The sequence below is a fragment of the Taudactylus pleione genome, unplaced genomic scaffold (assembly GCF_031769625.1).
Source record: "Taudactylus pleione unplaced genomic scaffold, aTauple2 ptg000585l, whole genome shotgun sequence".
In the NCBI taxonomy this organism is placed as follows: domain Eukaryota; kingdom Metazoa; phylum Chordata; class Amphibia; order Anura; family Myobatrachidae; genus Taudactylus; species Taudactylus pleione.
In genome coordinates, this window is record NW_028284987.1 from 2,365,209 (window position 1) to 2,385,303 (window position 20,095).

The following is a 20,095-nucleotide window of genomic DNA, read 5'->3' on the forward strand; positions in this document are numbered from 1 at the left end:
GCATATCATGTGTGCATATATTAATGCACTCTTTGTTGTTTATGTGTTACGTCCCTGAGCCCTCCCCCCTTCATGCAGGTAGCCGCGCAGTGTATCTTTATGGCTCATCCTTCACTCCGTATTTCCTCCAGCGTCCAGCGTCTCCCTGGTTACCCATTCCCGGACTGTATCCACACATGCTCCGGGTTGCCACGTGCTGGTGACGTCACACACTGCGCGCCTTCCTGCATGACGGCGCGTGAGGATTCTCATGGACACTCCCGTTTGTATACAGCTATTTAAGGTAAGCTTTTTTGTATGTTACACTTGAACACCCTGATGACAAGACCGCACAGGTCTTGAAACGTTGGCAAATAAAGTCACTTTTTTTCAACAACAAAGTCCGTGGAGTGCCGCCTGCTGCTGTTTTCTAACAGACACCGCATTTCTATATATATATATATATATATATATATATATATATAAACCAGAAAACCCGGCACTCTCATGTAGGGGATAAAGTTAATACTTGCTAGGGTGCCTCTCCAGAGGTGCAAGCTGCTATCTCCATGTAAAAGGTGAAGAAAGGATGGCACTCCATAGACTTGTAGAATAAAGTAAAAGCGGTCCTTTATTGATGTTTCGGGGTTTCCCCCTTCCTCAGGGCCATTCGACAGGCCCTGGGTAGTGGGAGCAGTGAGCAGCCCTTTGCACGGCATTGTGCCCAGCTCCAACATGGGGTGGCATCCATCCGAGCTATTATTATTGACCATGTGCCCCCACTTATACGGGGTGGTAATAGAAATAAATTATTATTGCAAAAAGAAAGTAGATGGATACACATCTTAGATACCATTGCTCCCAGGGGTCTCAATGAGACACTGGGTTTGCAGTGCTTTCTATAGGATGGTGTCTTTCTTAGTTCTGTTTCCTTTGGTATCAGCTGTTGAAGGGTTTAGGTATTACAAACCTGTTTGTCTGTATTTATATTGAATATTTCTGCTGTCAATGTATCCGTTTTTTTTTAATTGTGTATTAATTTTGTGTTGAATTTGATATAGGCCTAAGTGGCATTATTAATATGCATTAGTTATATATATGAATGCTAGCTTATTTATGAGCGCTAGCGTACATTTTTTTGTATGGTGCAATAAATGTTGTTTGTGGTTGCTTGGCAACCAGATCACATGGTCCGCTGATCTGCGGGGCCCCGTTTGATGACGTCACGATTTCGGGGAGCCGGACGCGTGGGTCCTGCAGGTGAGTGTGATGTTCAGTGATTATGTGGCTTTATATGTCTGTACTTTGTATATGTTATTCGTACTGTTGTCCCTGAGGAAGGGGGAAACCCCGAAACGTCAATAAAGGACCGCTTTTACTTTATTCTACAAGTCTATGGAGTGCCATCCTTTCTTCACTATATATATATATATATATATATATATATATATATGTGAGAACAATGTGGTTAAGTCAGAGCGCCTTAAAGTGCTTTAAAGTGCAATAAATGTGCAAACAATCACTAAATGAATGTGCAAAATGAGCAATATATACGTCTATCAAATCGATCTAGACCATAAACAAGTATTTATAAAAATACCAATTTAATAAATACAATCAACATAAAAACATGAATAGAAAGACATAATGACACTAAAAAAAATATTCTAGAAATAAATATAAAATAAAAAATGCACAGTTGTTAAAAATTTAAAAGCTTATCTTATTTCATATATATGGAGGGTATGGTCAGGTGGGGTGCAGGATTCCAACGCGTTTCGTCAATAACGGACTTCTTCCCTTGAAGAAGTCCGTTATTGATGAAACGCGTTGGGATCCCTGCACCCCACCTGACCATACCCTCCATATATATGAAATAAGATAAGCTTTTCACTTTTTAACAACTGTGCATTTTTTATTTTATATTTATTTCTAGAATATTTTTTTTAGTGTCATTATGTCTTTCTATTCATGTTTTTATGTTGATTGTATTTATTAAATTGGTATTTTTATAAATACTTGTTTATGGTCTAGATCGATTTGATAGACGTATATATTGCTCATTTTGCACATTCATTTAGTGATTGTTTGCACATTTATTGCACTTTAAAGCACTTTAAGGCGCTCTGACCTAACCACATTGTTCTCACATCATTTTAAAATAAGTCACTGACCACGACTTAAATAAATTAGGTTGAGCTGACACCCCAATTGCTGTGGGGGATTAGGCTTTGTCTTTAGATACTGATAGCCTAGTTACATCACATACCACTGGCGCTGTAAAACCTTATAGACACATATATATATATATATATATATATATAGAGAGAGAGAGAGAGAGAAAGGAGGAGGTAGAGAGAATACTTGGCATTCTGTACTATGGGAGAGATGTATAAAACGTTCTATAGAGGACAAGTAGAGATCAGATCCTACCTATAATTTTATGGAATGTACTACATAAATGATAATTACTAGCTGATTGGTTGGTTTGGGCAGCTTCTCCACTTGTCCTCTTTAGAAGGTTTGATACATCTCACCTTTGTGTTTTCCCTTCTTCCTTTGCGGTCTCTGGTTGGTCAGGTAAGTATTTGTACTGAGTCAGTGATGAAGTAGGCACATATGTGGGATCTGTGAAGGGCATATGGAGGAGGTGTTAGTGGCATATGGGGGAGGTGTCACGGGCATGTGGCATCAAGATGGGAGGAAGTGGGTACAAAATACCTGGAATTGGGCATGGCAGAGCTCTACCTTTAAAAGGAAGGATGGAGGACTAGTGGTTTGTGGTATGCATTACAGCCTTTCAGTACCTAAAATAAATGAGCCCAATAGGTTGTAGCATGATCACATACAATGTCACTCATCTTAGTGAAGATGAAGTTTCATAAGATATGCTATAATATAGAATTGTACTCAACAATGTCTTGAGTTCTCCCTAATCTGGTGTACCCCCTCATGGCTGCCATGGACCAGCGATGTAGTCCTCCCCCCACTATCACTTCATTATTTTAATTAAACAGTGATATTGTCAATGCCTTTCTTCTGTACACTTCCCATCTGTATGGGAGCAACCATCATTGCTGTGGAGGCAACAGCTACAGGGCTGGAGGGGAGATGCTCCTGGCAATGCCTGAATTCCCTCTTGAGGAGCCTCTTGTGAGCAAGCATTAGGGCCAGCACATGTACAGTGAAGCCCCTTTTCACAGGAGCAGAGCGCAGACTCCAGGAGGAAGGACTGGGATCAGCGAGCATTCCCCCAAATTTTGCTATGAGTCTGAACATGTCGCGCTCTGCCCCTGTTTCCCATGCTTGCAAATAGGAAATTCACAAAGGGGGAACATCAACAACACCATAGTGTGTTTAAAAGATGTCCTACATAGTAGAATAGAGGAGAAAATCTACAAACAGTTGGAGCCTGCGTAGTGGGGTTTGTAGAATTCTAGATTATTGCATAACTTTTTGAATAACTTAATGAACTCCATCCAAAACTGAAATTGTATCTAGTTGTATCTCTATAAAATCATACAAAATTATAACATATCTACATGAATAATATAATACTTTATATATATATTTCAACTTTAACTACCTTTTATGTTAGACAGTTGCAATTTCCAAGTTAATGTTCTCAAAATCTGAGGTATGGGGTGATTGAATATGGCGTGCAGCTTTACCTTCATGCTGGGTCTATTTTCCAGAATATTGATCTACAAGAGAATACACATCAGTCAATGACTTGTAGCCAGAAACAATCTGTAATGTTAAATACGAGAGAGCACTTGTATGCTACGCACTGTGAAGGCAGCCATTTTCTCTACTTAACGAACATTCATGTGATTTTCAAATAAAACCAAGAAACTTAACTCAATTGATATAAAATACGTGAGATTTTCTAAAGAAAATATACTATTATTAATGATAATATTTTTATATTATTTATTATTACATTTGATTTATGAAGAATTAACATATTCTGCTGTGCTCTATAGTGGGGAGATATAACAAACACTGGTTGCAGAACAGGTATAAAATATGAGACAAACAAAGTGGGGTCTTACTATGTTATAGTTTCAATCTAGTGCAATGGGGTCTATTCATTGTGTAAATTATTGGGGTCCGGGTGGACTCCAATAATTAACATTCCTATTCGCTGTGAGCGTCAGAGCAATTCAGGAGGAAGGAGCTGGACAGAGGCATAGAGATCTGAAAGGATCCATCTCCACAACCTGGGACTTTTTCCATAGGGAAGGTGCAGGTGTGAGGGAGCACACAACTGAAAATCAGAAGATGGCGAATGCTCCCGCAGTCAAGCTCCAAAAATATTGTATTTTCGAAGCTTGAAGAATTTAGGTCCCCAGAGCTGGCACTAGGCATACGCAAACTAGGCAAATGCCAAAGGCATTTGGAATGCCTAGGGGCATGCATTCCAAGCCTAGGGCCGGCTCAGCTTCACAGCGGGCAGTAGCGGGACTGGGACAGGCAGACGTGTTGGTGGCTCTGCACTGGCTGTCCTACCATGATTAGAGCTCTCAGCTCATCTCCGATTGGAAGCAGTTCATACAGCCGGCAGCAGCGGAGTGGGAAGCAGAGAGAGAGCAGAGACAGTTTGGGCAGCGAGCCGTAACAAAACTGGTCACTGGAGAGGGGCAACTGTGCATGCCCAGCCACAGCAGCTCCTCCTCCCATGGGCCTTTGTGAAGTCCAGCAGGCTGACAGACAGTGCTGAGCTGAGCATAGAGGGAGAAGCGCAAGCACAGCGGCTTCAGTAGCTGCAGAATCCAAGGTGACGGGGTCACAGTTTTATTATTTAGGTGAGCATTTTGCAGAGTTCGGGGAGGATGGCATGTAATAATATGTGACATAATGTGTAAGGGGTATTACAATGTAACAGGTGTATAAGGTCATTACTAATGGGGCATAATGTGTAAAGGGCATTACTGTGTGGCATTATGTGTATAAGGGAATTACTAATGTGGGGCATAAATATAATGTGTAAGGGGCATTACTGTGTGGCGTTATGTGTATGAGGGTATTACTAAGGTGTGGCGTAATGTGTAAGGATCGGGGCATTATTGTGTGTCATGTGTATAAGGGGCTCTACAGTGTGATGTAATGTGTATAAAGGGCACTATGGTTTGGTGTAATATGAATAAGGAGCAATATGGTGTGGTGTAATGTGAATAAGGTGCAATACGGTGTGGTGTAATGTGACTAACGGACACTACTGTTTAACGTAATGTGAATAAGTGACACTACTGTGATGTAACATGAATAAGGGACACTATCCTGTGATGTTATGTGAATAAGGTTGCACTACTGCATGGCATAATTTATATTGGGGATATTATTGTGTGGCCTCGTCCCTTTTTGTTGTCCCTATTTAAAATATGGGTCTGGGGGCGCCAATGCTCTTGTTGGCACAGGGCACCAAATGTCTAGTTACAGCTCTGTGGATGATTGCTATGGGTGAGGGGTGATGGCTGTTGCTGGCTGCTGCTGTGATCTGTGCTGCTGGGTGATGGGTGCTGTTCTGGGAGAGGGGAATCGGATGCTGGGTTAGAGGGGTAACTAGCGGTGGTGTTAGGGGGCACCAGCCAAAATCTTGCCTAGGGCATCAAATTGGTTAGTGCCGGCTCTGTAGGTTCCCATACTAGTGTACGGGGACAGCGGGCCACATCGGGAGAGAAATGTAAGCAGGACATAGCTATGATATCTCTTGCGTTACCTTTATGATGAATGGCCCCAAAAATTAATTTCAATAAAAGCAGGTGCGCTTTTGTAGAAATGAATAGACCCCAATATGAGAATGCAACATAATTAAATGTGTTTGAAACCTTTCCATTTATTTATGTTAGTTTGTCTTTGCTTATCATTTGCCATGTGGAATGGCCGACTAATAAAATTAGTATGGCCCCTTATAAGATAAAGTACATTTCTGGGGCCCATGTATCTTGATTTGACTAATACAGTGACTGATTTTGTACAGTGGTATGTGATTAACCAGAAAATAATGTATTCATACAGGTAACATACATGGAAAAATTATACATTGCAATAAATGCTACAAAAGTACACACATTGGGGCTGAAAAATCCAAGGTGCGACCTGCCATTAGCGATCTGGAAGGGGTATTAGCAGATTTGCAGAATGTTACTAGTAAAATTATGAGCCTTTCAAGATAGCCAGATCTGTTTTTCCTGAAAGTGATCTGCAAATCACTGAAAAATATCTGTAATGTATGGGTGCAGATTGGTGGATTAGGGAATCTTTAAAGTGGGGAAAAAAAATCACAGCATCTGTGAAAATTTTTCTTATGATTGCTGATGTATAGACCCCTAAACTTTGCACCTTGGTAAAACCATGTTGCACTGCAGGTGGGACAGATTTTAAATGTGCAGAGAGATTTAGGGGTATATCACTAAAGTGCAGGTTTTTAGAGGTGGAGATGTCACAACCAATCAGATTTTACTTAACATTTATCTAGCCCCTTCTAGAAGATATTAGCTAGAATCTGATTGGTTGCTATGGGCAACATCTCCACTTCTAAGAACCTGCACTCTAGTAAATATAACCCTTAGAATTGAGAGGGGTGTGTCCTCCAAACTCAAATCTAAATTTCACTGTAAAAATAAAGCTTCCCAGTTTTTGAGGGCTACATGCCTGCATGTAAATACATAAATAAATAGCTAAATGCATTTGCATTGCAACATGGTTTGTCCAGGTGCTGTCACAGTTGGTGCTCGAGGGTTAACTGTATCAGGTGATGAACTGGAAACACTGGAGGCCGGCTGGACTGGAACCATGGGGAACATGAATAGCTCTTTTAATAAAAGAAGTGGGTAGCAGTGAGAACTGCCTTGGGTGATAAGTGACTGGAACTGGAAACTTGAGAGGTTGGAATGAGACCAGAAGGAACTTGGAGGGACCGGACTGGGACCGGCAGGTAGGCAGACTGAGCTGGTCGGGGTACCAGTAGATGAGCTTGCAGACGGATGGTAGCGTGGAAGCTACTTGTTGTGGCTTGGGAAGCCGTGGGTAGACGTGGTAGCGTGGAAGCTACTTGGAGCGGCCTGGGAGCCGTGGGCGAGAGGTGGTAGCGTGGAAGCTACTTGATGCGGCCTGGGAGCCGTGTGGAGAAGCTGGTAGCTGGGTAGCCACTTGGAGAAGCTGGTAGCGTGGAAGCTACTTGGAGCGGCCTGGGAGCCGTAGGCGAGAAGTGGTAGTGTGGAAGCTACTTGGTGCGGCCTGGGAGCTGTGTGGAGAAGCTGGTAGCTGGGTAGCCACTTGGAGAAGCTGGTAGCGTGGAAGCTACTTGGAGCGGCCTGGGAGCCATAGGCGAGAAGTGGTAGCATGGAAGCTACTTGGTGCGGCCTGGGAGCCGTGTGGAGAAACAGGTAGCATGGATAGTCACTTGGAGCGGCCTGGGAGCCGTAGGCGAGAAGTGGTAGCGTGGAAGCTACTTTGTGCGGCCTGGGAGCCGTGTGGATAACTGAACGTAGCAGGCTTTACAGATAGCACTGGTCTAGGAACCAGCAGGAGCCTGGGACACACTGGAACTCAGGTACAGCTACAGCACAAGTTGTACACCACGGAATGTAACGAGATGTTCAAGCACTGAGTGCTATTAGAGGAGGATCTATATACCAAGAGTCTGGCAGCGATTGGTGGATGCAGACAGGTGGTCTGGCAGTGGCATTCAGAGTGGAGCAAGACACAGCATGCAAAAGGAGTATTCATCTCTGCAGCTCTGAGAATCAGGACCACACCTGTGACTCCAATTAAGACTAGCAATGCTCACAGACAGAGCAGGGTCCAGGTGATTAATCAGTTTGGCTAGGAGAGCAGTCTGCACACACAGATATCACAGCCAGCATGATTCAGCCAGAGCAGATGTCCCAGGAGAATTGCAAACACAGATCCATGGAGCAGCTGACAGAGGTAAGTCTCAAGGCAAAAAGGTGACAACTAGACAGGATCGTGACAGTACCCCCCTCTTATGGGTGGACTCCGGACACCAAAACAAAAACTTCTAAAAACTTGGCTGAGCCTGTCCGATATCTTCAAGAACTTGAAGCTTTGGGGACTCTAGAAGGTGTTTGGAATATTGTTTCCTGAGGTAATTTGCTCAAAAAACTTTCCTTGGAGAACAAAATGTCAATCAATTCAAACAAGCCATCCTCATTAATAACCTTGACCCCGAGACTCTTTGCTTTCACTCGCTTGGAGAAACTGTCACGGTAACGGCCCATAATAAGTTGATCAATTTTATTGCTTATCTTCTCGGAAACTTTGCCTCCATAACTCTCAATTAACAACTTGGCTTCCTCCTTTTCTATGGACTCTAAGTATCCCACGATCACAAAGGTTAATCCCTTCAAGCATCTCTCTGTCCCTAGAGGAATTTGCATAGTGTTAAGAAGAGTAGCAGAAGAATTTTCCTTTTTCAGAAAAGTAGTTTTTACTGGTAACTCTTGGGAGAATGTATGACTAGGAGAGCATTGTCTGATACCAAATGGTTGTCGGGGAAAGGAGTATTGTCATGCACAGGATCAAATTCAGAATCAGAATCCATGTCCAAAGGAAGATCAGAGGAGTTAACATGACTTGAAAACCTAGAGGACTCCGGAGATGGGCAGTGGGAAACACAACCAACTCTCATGGTATCATGTTGTTGGTCTCTAAAAGTTGTTTGAGTCTTCTTCTTTCGGACTGATTGATCCTGTACCATATGATTTTGAGAAGGGAGAACAGCGGTGTATGCGAGTTTAATATCTGAAGGTGCTGAAATAACTCTAGAATATTTATCAGAACGGGTATCTGGAGACGGACACATAGGAGCAAATTCTTTAAGCAGAGCTGTACTGAAGGCTATTATGTCTTGTAGAATTGGATCCTTGGACTCAATGAGTGGGTTGGCCCACTCCAAGGCTTTACCTCTAAAGTGCATAAAAAGAAACAGGACGATGTTGGTGGGAGTAATACCACAGGTTGGATTGGTTCTCATTAGGGCATCATAATGCTTAAGCAATATGGTGTACTGGGACACATCATCATCGAAGGTCATGGACACTATATCATCCTGAGCTACCGCATTCTTTTCAGGAACTGAGAAGGAACCACTTAAAAATTCTTTAACATGATGATTAGATGATTCAGCCGAACTTAATAGATGTTCTTTCATAGACAGGACATCGAAAATTTCCTCCAAGAGTGTGGAACTTGAAATCTGCTCCTGGAGGACGGGACTTGAAACCCCTTCTTGGGGCATGAGACTTGGGACCCCCTCTTGGGGTGCGAGACTTGGGACACCCTCTTGGGGTAAGAGACTTGGGACACCCTCTTGGGGTGCGAGACTTGGGACCCCCTCCTGGGGTGCGAGACTTGGGATCCCCTCTTGGGGTGCGAGACTTGGGACCCCCTCTTGGGGTGCGAGACTTGGGACCCCCTCTTGGGGTGTGAGACTTGGGACCCCCTCTTGGGGTGCGAGACTTGGGACCCCCTCTTGGGGTGCGAGACTTGGGAACCCCTCTTGGGGTGTGAAACTTGGGACCCTCTCCTGGGGCATGAGACTTGTAACCCTCTCCTGGGGTGAGAGACTCAAAACCCCTTCTTGGGTTACGAGACTTAAGGACCCTCCTGGGGTTGAGACTCTGGAGACCCCTCCTGGGGTTGCCAACTGGAGTTCCCTACTGGAACAGGCAGAATCCGGGACGGGACCAGAACAGGCAGAAACCCGGGATGGGACCGGAACAGGCAGAATCCAGGACGGGACCGGAACAGGCAGAATCCAGGCTGGGACCGGAACAGGCACTGAGACGTTGACACCTGGGACCACTGCTGGAATTGCAAAGGGAACAGTCCTTGATAAAGTGGTCAGAAGCTCCACAATAACGACAGAGATGTAAATCTTTACGCCGCTGGCGTTCAGCCACAGAGAGCTTGGAGCGCGGGTAACTTCGATGTCTCACTTCACTTGGCATGGAAGAATCTTTGGTTCTTAGAGATTCCAAGACAGAGTTTTTAGTTGAGACAGAGGTAGCTCTAAGAAATTCAGGAATGAGCTGAAAGATTTTGCTGAGTAGAGCCTGTAGCTGTTCCAGCAGTTGATGGAAAGTAGTTATGGGTTCAGGTAAGATTTGGGTATCATCTAGCCGGTTAGTCAGAATTTGCAGAAGTTGTAGTACTTGATGCTGTACCGCATCCTGTGAATCCAAACGAGTGATTAGGTTACGGAAAGCACTTGATCCAGGATTAGGTGCTTGATCCGCCACCATTGTTAGGCTTGAACATACTGTCACAGTTGGTGCTCGAGGGTTACCTGTATCAGGTGATGAACTGGAAACACTGGAGGCCGGCTGGACTGGAACCATGGGGAACATGAATAGCTCTTTTAATAAAAGAAGTGGGTAGCAGTGAGAACTGCCTTGGGTGATAAGTGACGAACTGGAAACTTGAGAGGTTGGAATGAGACCAGAAGGAACTTGGAGGGACCAGACTGGGACCGGCAGGTAGGCAGACTGAGCTGGTCAGGGTACCAGTAGATGAGCTTGCAGACGGATGGTAGCGTGGAAGCTACTTGTTGTGGCTTGGGAAGCCGTGGGTAGACGTGGTAGCGTGGAAGCTACTTGGAGCGGCCTGGGAGCCGTGGGCGAGAGGTGGTAGCGTGGAAGCTACTTGATGCGGCCTGGGAGCCATGTGGAGAAGCTGGTAGCTGGGTAGCCACTTGGAGAAGCTGGTACCGTGGAAGCTACTTGGAGCGGCCTGGGAGCCGTAGGCGAGAAGTGGTAGCGTGGAAGCTACTTGGTGCAGCCTGGGAGCCGTGTGGAGAAGCGGGTAGCATGGATAGTCACTTGGAGCGGCCTGGGAGCCGTAGGCGAGAAGTGGTAGCGTGGAAGCTACTTTGTGCGGCCTGGGAGCCGTGTGGAGAAGCGGGTAGCGTGGATAGTCACTTGGAGCGACCTGGAAGCCGTAGGCGAGAAGTGGTATCGTGGAAGCTACTTTGTGCGGCCTGGGAGCCGTGTGCATAACTGAACGTAGCAGGCTTTACAGATAGCACTGGTCTAGGAACCAGCAGGAGCCTGGGACACACTGGAACTCAGGTACAGCTACAGCACAAGTTGTACACCACGGAACGTAACGAGATGTTCAAGCACTGAGTGCTATTAGAGAAGGATCTATATACCAAGAGTCTGGCAGCGATTGGTGGATGCAGACAGGTGGTCTGGCAGTGGCATTCAGAGTGGAGCAAGACACAGCATGCAAAAGGAGTATTCATCTCTGCAGCTCTGAGAATCAGGACCACACCTGTGACTCCAATTAAGACTAGCAATGCTCACAGACAGAGCAGGGTCCAGGTGATTAATCAGTTTGGCTAGGAGAGCAGTCTGCACACACAGATATCACAGCCAGCATGATTCAGCCAGAGCAGATGTCCCAGGAGAATTGCAAACACAGATCCATGGAGCAGCTGACAGAGGTAAGTCTCAAGGCAAAAAGGTGACAAGTAGACAGGATCGTGACAGGTGCAAAGTGACTTGGGGCCTGATTCAGACCCACTCGCGAGCGGCTGTCCGCTCGCAAGTGGGTCGATGTTCTGCACTGTGCATATGCACGACGGAGGGAGCTCCGTCGTGCGCATGCGCCAGACGCGATGAGCGAAGGATTTTCCTTCGCTCGTAGTGTCTCTTCAAAGGGGGCGTGCTGTCGATGTTGACTGACAGCACACCCCCTTTGGTGGGCGTGCCGGGGGCGTGCCTCCCTGACGGGGGCATTCCCACGGGAACGCCTCCCGTCAGAAGCCGGCTCACTGACATCACTAGTGATGTCAGTGGGAGTGATTTTGGCTCTGATAGAGCCAAAATCACTCCGAGCCTTGTGGTTGAAAAACTCAACCACAGGCTTTTGTACGCAGTTTCGATGGTCGCGATGGTCACGACCATCGCGGCCATCAAACTGCACGCTCGTATAGGCTGTGGGTGGTGACCCACAGCTATACGAGCATCCAGGAGGACGCTCCATAGTTATGAAGGACGGCCCTCATTCAGAGCGTGCGCTCTGCTCAGAGCGTACGGCTCTGAATGAGGGCCTTGGTTTTTTATTCTTTGCTTAAAGTCAAAATCAGCTCCATTGTGACAATTATATCAGCTTTAGATCAAAATGATAAAAGCTAACTTATTAAAACTTCAACAGATTTCACCAAGAACATTTTAAATCTGATTGTTCAGTGTTTGCATGTTGTAGTCATCTGTAGGGCTGAATACACTGCATACTTACCAACTTTTTGTGTTTCCTCCCTGGGAGACGCCCAGGGAGGAGAAGCAGGTGTGCGGCAATGTTTAGCGGGGTTGCACTTTAAGATGTCTCTTATTCTCAGAAGGAAAAATATGTGGGGCCTTCTTTTGAGGAACTTTTTCCTAATTATAGGGAGCATGATGAGTTGTTGAGTGTCAAACTCCTTTGTGATTAATGCATGAAAGACAATTTAGTAGAATTATCTGCACTATACTGTATCTATTTTATTGTTTTCATGTTGTCACAATATCAAAATTTCACTATTAGTGGAAAACTGAAAATAGAGGGGGAAGGAAAATTGCCTTAAAAAAGAAGTATTGTTCCTCTATTTTTTGGGGGGATAGTGCGCTCAGGTGTGATACCTCTATCACTTTGTTTTTGGAATTCTGTGTGGGGAGTAGGATAGCTCCCCAGAGAGGTGTTAGACTTGAGCAGCCTTAGGTGCAATTTTTATATAGTTGCCTAAGTATCTGTTGGGTGTTAAATTGCTGCCAATATGTTTTCCAAAAAAAGGGAAAATAGAAAAATTATGTTTGATAATTAATAGTGATCAGGATAATATTTTATTGGAAGATGACGATTTAGAAAGTTTAATAAAAAAATTAGAACATAAACTCTTAAAAGAGAGTAAAATGTGGTGGGAGGTCCCTAGAGGCTTGAAAATTACAAATGTTTCATCTTTTTCAAATGCAACAGAAACCTTTAAAAAAAATGGGAGAGCATTACAAAAAGCTGCTTATTTCAATTAATGCATTTAATAATTAGGGAAAATTAGTATAACTTCTGGAATTAGAAGAGGAAATTTCTGTATTGAAATCATTAGTAACACCATTCTTGGAATTGGAGGATTTTGTTGAGATGGAAAAAGATATAGGGCCAAATGTAATAGGGTGAGAGTTTAGAAAATGTGAGCATTTAGCAGTAAAACTCTCACAATACTACATTGATCAAGTTGTATTTTCAAAACAGGAAACACCTGGGTAAGAGTTTAAATCTTGAGAGTTTTTTGAGTCTGAAAAACATGCTAATTTGCATGTTCTGTGACTTTATTACATTGGCTGAGTTTAAAAATGTGACAGTTTCCCCTCACATTTTCTAAACTCTCACCCTATTCCTATTACATTTGACCCATATAATCCAAACTGAGCAAAAATGAGTTGATGAATAAAAAAATAATAGGGATAAGTATGAGACCTATAAAAAGAATAATCCATTAGAAGATACAAATATAGAAATATGTGTGACATCTATTAGTGCTGCTGCCCGAAAAGTTATTTAGCAAAGTTGGATTTAAACTTTTCCCCCTTTGGTGTGGATGTTTCAAAATAAGTTATACCATATTTCAATATGGACTGGATATAAACCTCATTGAATAAAGAGCGCTAACTTCATGATTTTTTGACAGATGGGAGAGCTACATCTCCACTTTGCCTGGGGAACTTCAACATAGAATTGAGGATGCTTTGAAAACAGTATGTGGTATGAACAATGGTGACTTTCGGTAGATCTTCCCATTAGTGTACAATAGGTATGAGGATTTTAACCTCCCACTTGGTGTAGACTCTGGAGGTTGGGTCTTGTTGTCCTGCATGGCTCCCCCAACAACCCCCCCCTTCCCCCCCGGTCTTATCCTTGATTTGGCTTTTTCTTCTTTTACACAAGTAATAATCAAATGTTTCTCTATGGTCACTTAACTCAACCTATTATTTGTGTTGTTCTGTATTCTTTTCATTATGGCCATAGGTAGATGGTCACTATCACTCACATATACTGTATGTAAGTTTTACCACTTTCTCTTGTTATGAGACAATCAGCTATTTGGATGTCTATTTACTACCATGCAATTGTATCATCTGTTTTGCATGTTGCATGGTGTATCGTTGATGCTTATGGTGCTTTACACAATAAAGTTTATTTGAAAAAAGAAATGTGTGTGACTCATGAAATAATGGAAAATCAATCAATAAAATATAGGAACCCTTGTAGATGGACTGGGAAAAAAATAAGAGAGGATCTTCATGGCATAAGCCTAGGAAGAGACTCTCAAAGGAAAGAACGAACCCATATAGGAATATACAGAAAAAGGGGTATAATAAGTCACACCTTAGGAGACCTTTTCGAAACTCCTATGGCGATTTTTCACCAAATTTGAGACACGAAGATTGTCAATTTCATAAAAAAGATGGGAAAGTGAAAAATGGGATGATAGGTTTTTTATTCACACTTTAAATCAATTCCATCTTTAGAAATGGAAAGGCACCCTTTTTTAGAATAGGGGAGGAGAAGATTTTGGGACCAATAAGATTGCCCACTCATAGAGGAAAAGGGGGAAAGAGAAAGAAAAAGAAGAGGAATAGCTCAAAAAGAAAAGAAAGAAAAAAACTCAACAAAGAACAAAGAAATGGAAATTCCACAATGCTGGTTGAAAGTAGAGTCAGGGTTTTCATTTGAGCAATCATGTGTTGAATACTCAATAAGATATCGGTCCTAGAAAAGGGCTTAAAATTTTATATATGTGGATTTACAGAAATATGTGCGTAAACTTTCTTTGAAAAGGTTCTTTGCTTTAAAAACTACAGCAGAACCTACAAAGACCCTTCACATCTTTTAAGCCACAATCAATTTTTTTATCCAACACACATGAGGGGAATTTTGTGGAGACCTTTAATGAGATGGTACAAAGAGATCTTGAGGAACTACCCAAAAGTAAAATTAAGCATAATTTAACTAAGAAGGTGAAGCTTTAAAACAGTTGTAAGGAAATATGGAAATAAGTATGAAAATAGTGGATAAAGGGGGGCGGTTGTTAGGTCTAGAAACCAAATGCTATCGGCTCACCTCAAGGAAATTCATAATAGTAACATTAAAGAAATTAGAGAGTTTGGGATATTAAAGCAAGTGAAGGGAAGTTGGAGGAACTACAATCTTGCAAAAGAACTAGCAAAGGCAGAGATGCATTCCATTTACTCTCTAAAAATGTTATACGCTAATGGGATAAAGATCTTGAAGTGAAATGGTTTCTGGATTAATTATGGACCAATCTATTCTGTATTCTGGGAGGAGACCTTTTTTTTTTTTCATAAATGTATTTATTGAAGTTATTAGACAGATTGTAATACACATATAAATGCATCATAGGATAAGTCATAATAATATAATACGTATATATCATTTCTACATTATAGAAAAAATAACTTCAGCACAGTTTTCTCTTTTTACCATTCCATACAGAGAGAAAAAAGATACAATAGAATGTTGTTATTATAATTGCAACCGTAATTAAATGATAAGGTAAAATAAAATAAAATAAAAAGAGGGAATTGGGGTAAGAAAAGGAAAAAAACAAAACAAAAAAAAAACATCAAAGAAGGGATATAATGGGAAGGGGAGGGGGTATGAGCTGTGCACTCCTGGCTCCGACTCTACCACAATCTAGGGAGGATACCTTTTAATGATTATAGATGTTTTTTATTACTATTTTTGATTCTGTGATTTGAAGTGTATTATAATTGATGTCTTTTGCCAACAGTTAAAATGGTAACTGAAGTATTTCTGGCTATATGGACCTATTGTACATGTAGATCAGGGATCTTTATGACATTAAAATTGGACTTGGAGTAGCACGTTGTACTGAAGAGATCATGGGGATCTTATATAATGTTTGCGAATGATATTTGAATGCCAGCTTATTATCTCCGGTACTACAGTGTTGATGGAAGAAAAACCTACACGTTGCAGAATCCTTTGGGTCTACTGATGCAGAGCGCTGGTCTGTGGCTCAGGGGCCGATACGTTACTTGCAACAACTACGGAACTTCTGGCGATGCAATAAGGATGGAGAACCAGGTATCAGTGATTATCTGGCTTCCATCCAACTTTATTAGTATGGACAAGGAAGCACAAACGTCAGAGCATTATAATGCAGGCTGGAAGCAGGAAATGCGGAGACTTTTGGTTTCCGTTAATTTGGTTTATTTTTTAAAATTTGCCCATTTTTTATTAATTTTATGACATTTTTTAGATATATAGGCTATGTTGTGTAAAGGGAGATTGTAATTAACTATTTATGGTATATTTGAGCCCATTTTATGCTTGAGGGCCTCATCTTAAACCTATATGACTTATTAAAATTTTTCTTTTTTTTATGACTTTATTATGTCTCTTAGGGGTAAATTTACTAAGTATCATGTCTGATCGAGTTTGTTTCTTTTAAAATCGATTAGCATCGCTGAAACTTGGGTGATATGATGCTTCAGAAACTCTTAGATTTACTAACAAGTGTGTTTAGATGAGATCGAGTTGGCCGATGGTGAAGCAGATCAAGATTTCTCACCCGAGTAACACATTACTCACTCGAATTGCAAGTGTCTTTTTTCTGCCAAACTCTCTCACTCTCAGTGAGATATGTGAAGGCTGCTTATGTTATACCTGTAAAAAAAGGGTTAACATTATGTAGGGTCCCCCTCAAAAAGCATAACCAGCCCCGGGCTACTCAGCCGTCCTGGTTCCTAATAATACGGGGTAAAAAACATCCTGGTTTTAAAAATAGGGGGAAAAAATTGTGTAGGGGTACCCCTATTTTTAAAACCAGCACCGGATTCAAATCTGGCCAGGGTGTAATATCACAGTCAAAGGACCATATCACTGGGTTGCCCCAGCCAAAGCATTATCCCCCCAAGCCAGTCAGTCCAAGTCGGCGATCTCAGGGGAGGTGGCACCCCTCCAATAAATGGGTCCCCCCTCTCCAAAGCATTCCAGGCTTAGGCTGGAGCATGGGGTATGGGGATAATAGTATTGAAAATAGATATAAACTATTGTTTTTTACAGTGGAACTACAGGTCGGATTTGAGTCCGGTGCTGGTTTTAAAAATAGGGGGACCCCCACACAATATTTCCCCCCTTATATTTAAAACCATGACTGGTCAGCAGCCTAGTGCTGGTTCCTAAAATAAGGGGGAACCATACTAGTTTTTCCCCCCGTATTTTTAGGAACCGTGACAGACTCGGGAGCCTGGGGCTGATTATGCTTTTTGTCATATTAACCCTTTAGATAAGATTTACATGCAGAAACATACACAAATCACACTGATCTATGTATGCTCCTGCCAAACTCGCAGCTCAGGAGGTGGTCTATTTGAAACTTCTAATTAGCTGCGAGTTTGCTACAATTACACCTGAGATCGTAATCGCGTTTATTAGTAAATTGTCAAGTTGTATCCCTTTCATGAAAAGTTTGGATGATGATGAGTTTATTCAAGTTTACAATCTCACCTGAGTTTAACAGTGAAAAGGGAGAAATCTCAACCGAGTTTGCCTTAAGTAAATTTGCAAATTGAAAAAAATGGCTAAACTTACCTGAGATTGCAATCTTGACCAAACTTGAATCTTAGTAAATGTACCCCTTATACTGAGAATGAAAAATATTTGTGGCCTTCTTTTGAGGAACTATTCCCTTATTATAGGGAGCATGAGGAGTTCTTGAGTGTCATAAACTGCTTTGTGAATAATGCATGTTAGACAACTGAGTAGAACTATCTGCACTATACTGTATCTATTTTATCTTTTTCATGTTGTGAGTCACAATATCAAAATCTCACTATTAGTGGAAGACTCAAAATAGAGGGTGAGGGGAAATTGCCTTAAAAAGATAAGTATTGTTCCTCTATGTTTTTCTTGGGGTAGTGCTCTCAGGTGTGATACCTCTATCACTTTGTTTTTGGAATTCTGTGTGGGGAGTAGGATAGCTCCCCAGAGAGGTGTTAGACTTGAGCAGCCATAGGCACAGTTGTTTAACACTACCAAGTTGTTATATAGTACTGGCAATTTAGTTCTTCCACCTGCTGATTGGCTTGATCTGTTGAGTTTAGCAGTCCGAGAGTTCACATGGCAGGCTTGAACACTGGGGTGTATATTTACTAAAGTTTCAAATGGATCCAAATCGATCAACATCAATGTTGTGTTTTATTTTTGGGGCTAAATCACACATTTACTAACACTTAAAGAATCAAATCAAAAATTGTCTGTTAGCAAATATATGATTTAACCCCAGACACAAAAATTTATGTTGATCAATTTAGATCGATTTGAAATCGGTTAAAATCGATTAAAATCAACCTTTAGTAAATATATCCCTGGAAGTCAATTGGTGCATGCTTGCTTAAAAAAAATGTTTTATTGACCATAATAGATATAGCATAGAACTGAGACAGAGTTTCAATGTATTAGGGACACTACCTAATATTCAGTGGTATCACAAAGGGAGTGCGGGCCGCACCCGGGTGTCGCCGAGAGGTGACACCAAGGTGCAGACTCCCAGGTACTGCACTGTGTATTTAAGTGCAGCACTCAGCTCCTGACACTGTGAGGGAGCCGTCCGGCACAGCACAGTCCGCACTTCTGGCAATCCCCCTGCCTCCCAATGATAAGCAACACGGTGAAGGGAGTCGAACCACGGGGGTTGGCTGAGAGGCCACGCCCCTTCCCACAAGACCACACCCTTCCCATGAGGCTACACCCCTTTTCGCATCCATCCCAGCACCAGGTGACACCGCGGGGAGGAGCGCCACTGCTAATATGTCCTAATTTTCACAGATTAAAAAAAAAAAGTCCACACAATTTCGTGAATAAATAAGTAAATAAGAGAGATAAAGTTAAAAAATGAGTAAATAAGAGAGATAGGAGAGAGGTAAAGGTCCAACCAATCAGCTCCTAACTGTCACTTTTCAAAATAAATGTCCTACTGGAGGGCAAGCTGGAATTTCTAGTTCTAAAATAGCTAAAGAGCCATAGGTGCACTGATATACTATACAGCTACCCCCAGATTACATTGTAAGTCGAACTGTCCTTATTTATGTGGTATATAAAAATACATAACTCCACTACGGTGTGCTTGTGCACCATACAAAATTTCTCAGCCAACCCTTGGGCCCATGTGTGATACCGCTTTAATGCATGGTAGCACTTTCCTGGTTGCTGGTGGCCATATTGCAGGAGGACTGCATAGCACGTGACTACATTTCCCAGGAGTATCTTTTATGGTGATCTTGTATCCTGACCCTTCCAGCAATTTTTTTTAAGTCTGTTACTGGCCAGGATAACTTCATTTTAATTGCACAGGAATGCCTGAATGTGTCTCTGTTGGAGGAAGGACTTGTACCTGTTAAGCCTGTAGATGTATAATATACTGCTGCAGTAACACTGCTATGTTACTGTTGGAGCACTACTGTGCTGCTGAGACCATCTAATAAAGTACCAGAGTATTTTATTCAAGACTGAGTTAAGACTCTGAGTCTACTTGAAACTACTGGCTACACTACTCATAAATTGAGTGCCCAAGAGAAAAATCTCTACTCACGACTCCATCCTGGATATGTGAAGCCACCAGATCTGACGGACTCCTTAGGGTGTTACCATCTTGCTGTTGCTGAGCAACATAACTGTGTATATTTTGTTCCAAACAGGAGCTGATGCTAGAAGTTAGTTGATTGTAGATAGTACCTGGAAAAAAAATTATTAACATTTATTTATATAACACAGAATATTCTTTAGCGGTTTACAATTGAAAACATCCCATCCATCACTATATATTATGCAACCTGGAATAGTACTTACACATGATTCATACCGTAATATGCCCAATTTTACAACGATAGAAAGGAGGAGTGATCTATGGAAAATGTGAGTGTGGTCTTGCTCAAAATTATGTGGGTGGATTGGGCCTGTAGCATATTTTGTAACCAAATTTCCAATTGGTACTATCTCTATGTGGGAAGGTTCAGCAAAACAGATCCTGATACCATTATGTTGGAATAGCATAAAGTGAATAATT

At 42.2% G+C, this 20,095-nt stretch overlaps 1 protein-coding gene across 1 annotated transcript in view; it reads right to left on the reverse strand.

Annotated features, from left to right (window-relative positions):
• The window catches only part of LOC148481322 (uncharacterized), a 126,272-nt gene that overhangs the window by 75,249 nt on the left and 30,928 nt on the right, over positions 1 to 20,095 (reverse strand). The window contains exons 3-4 of the mRNA XM_088453657.1: positions 19,622 to 19,764; positions 3,566 to 3,683 (exon numbers count right to left, since the gene is read on the reverse strand). Coding sequence (XP_088309783.1) covers positions 3,566 to 3,683; positions 19,622 to 19,764 — 261 coding nt within the window. The remainder of the gene's footprint in view (positions 1 to 3,565; positions 3,684 to 19,621; positions 19,765 to 20,095) is intronic.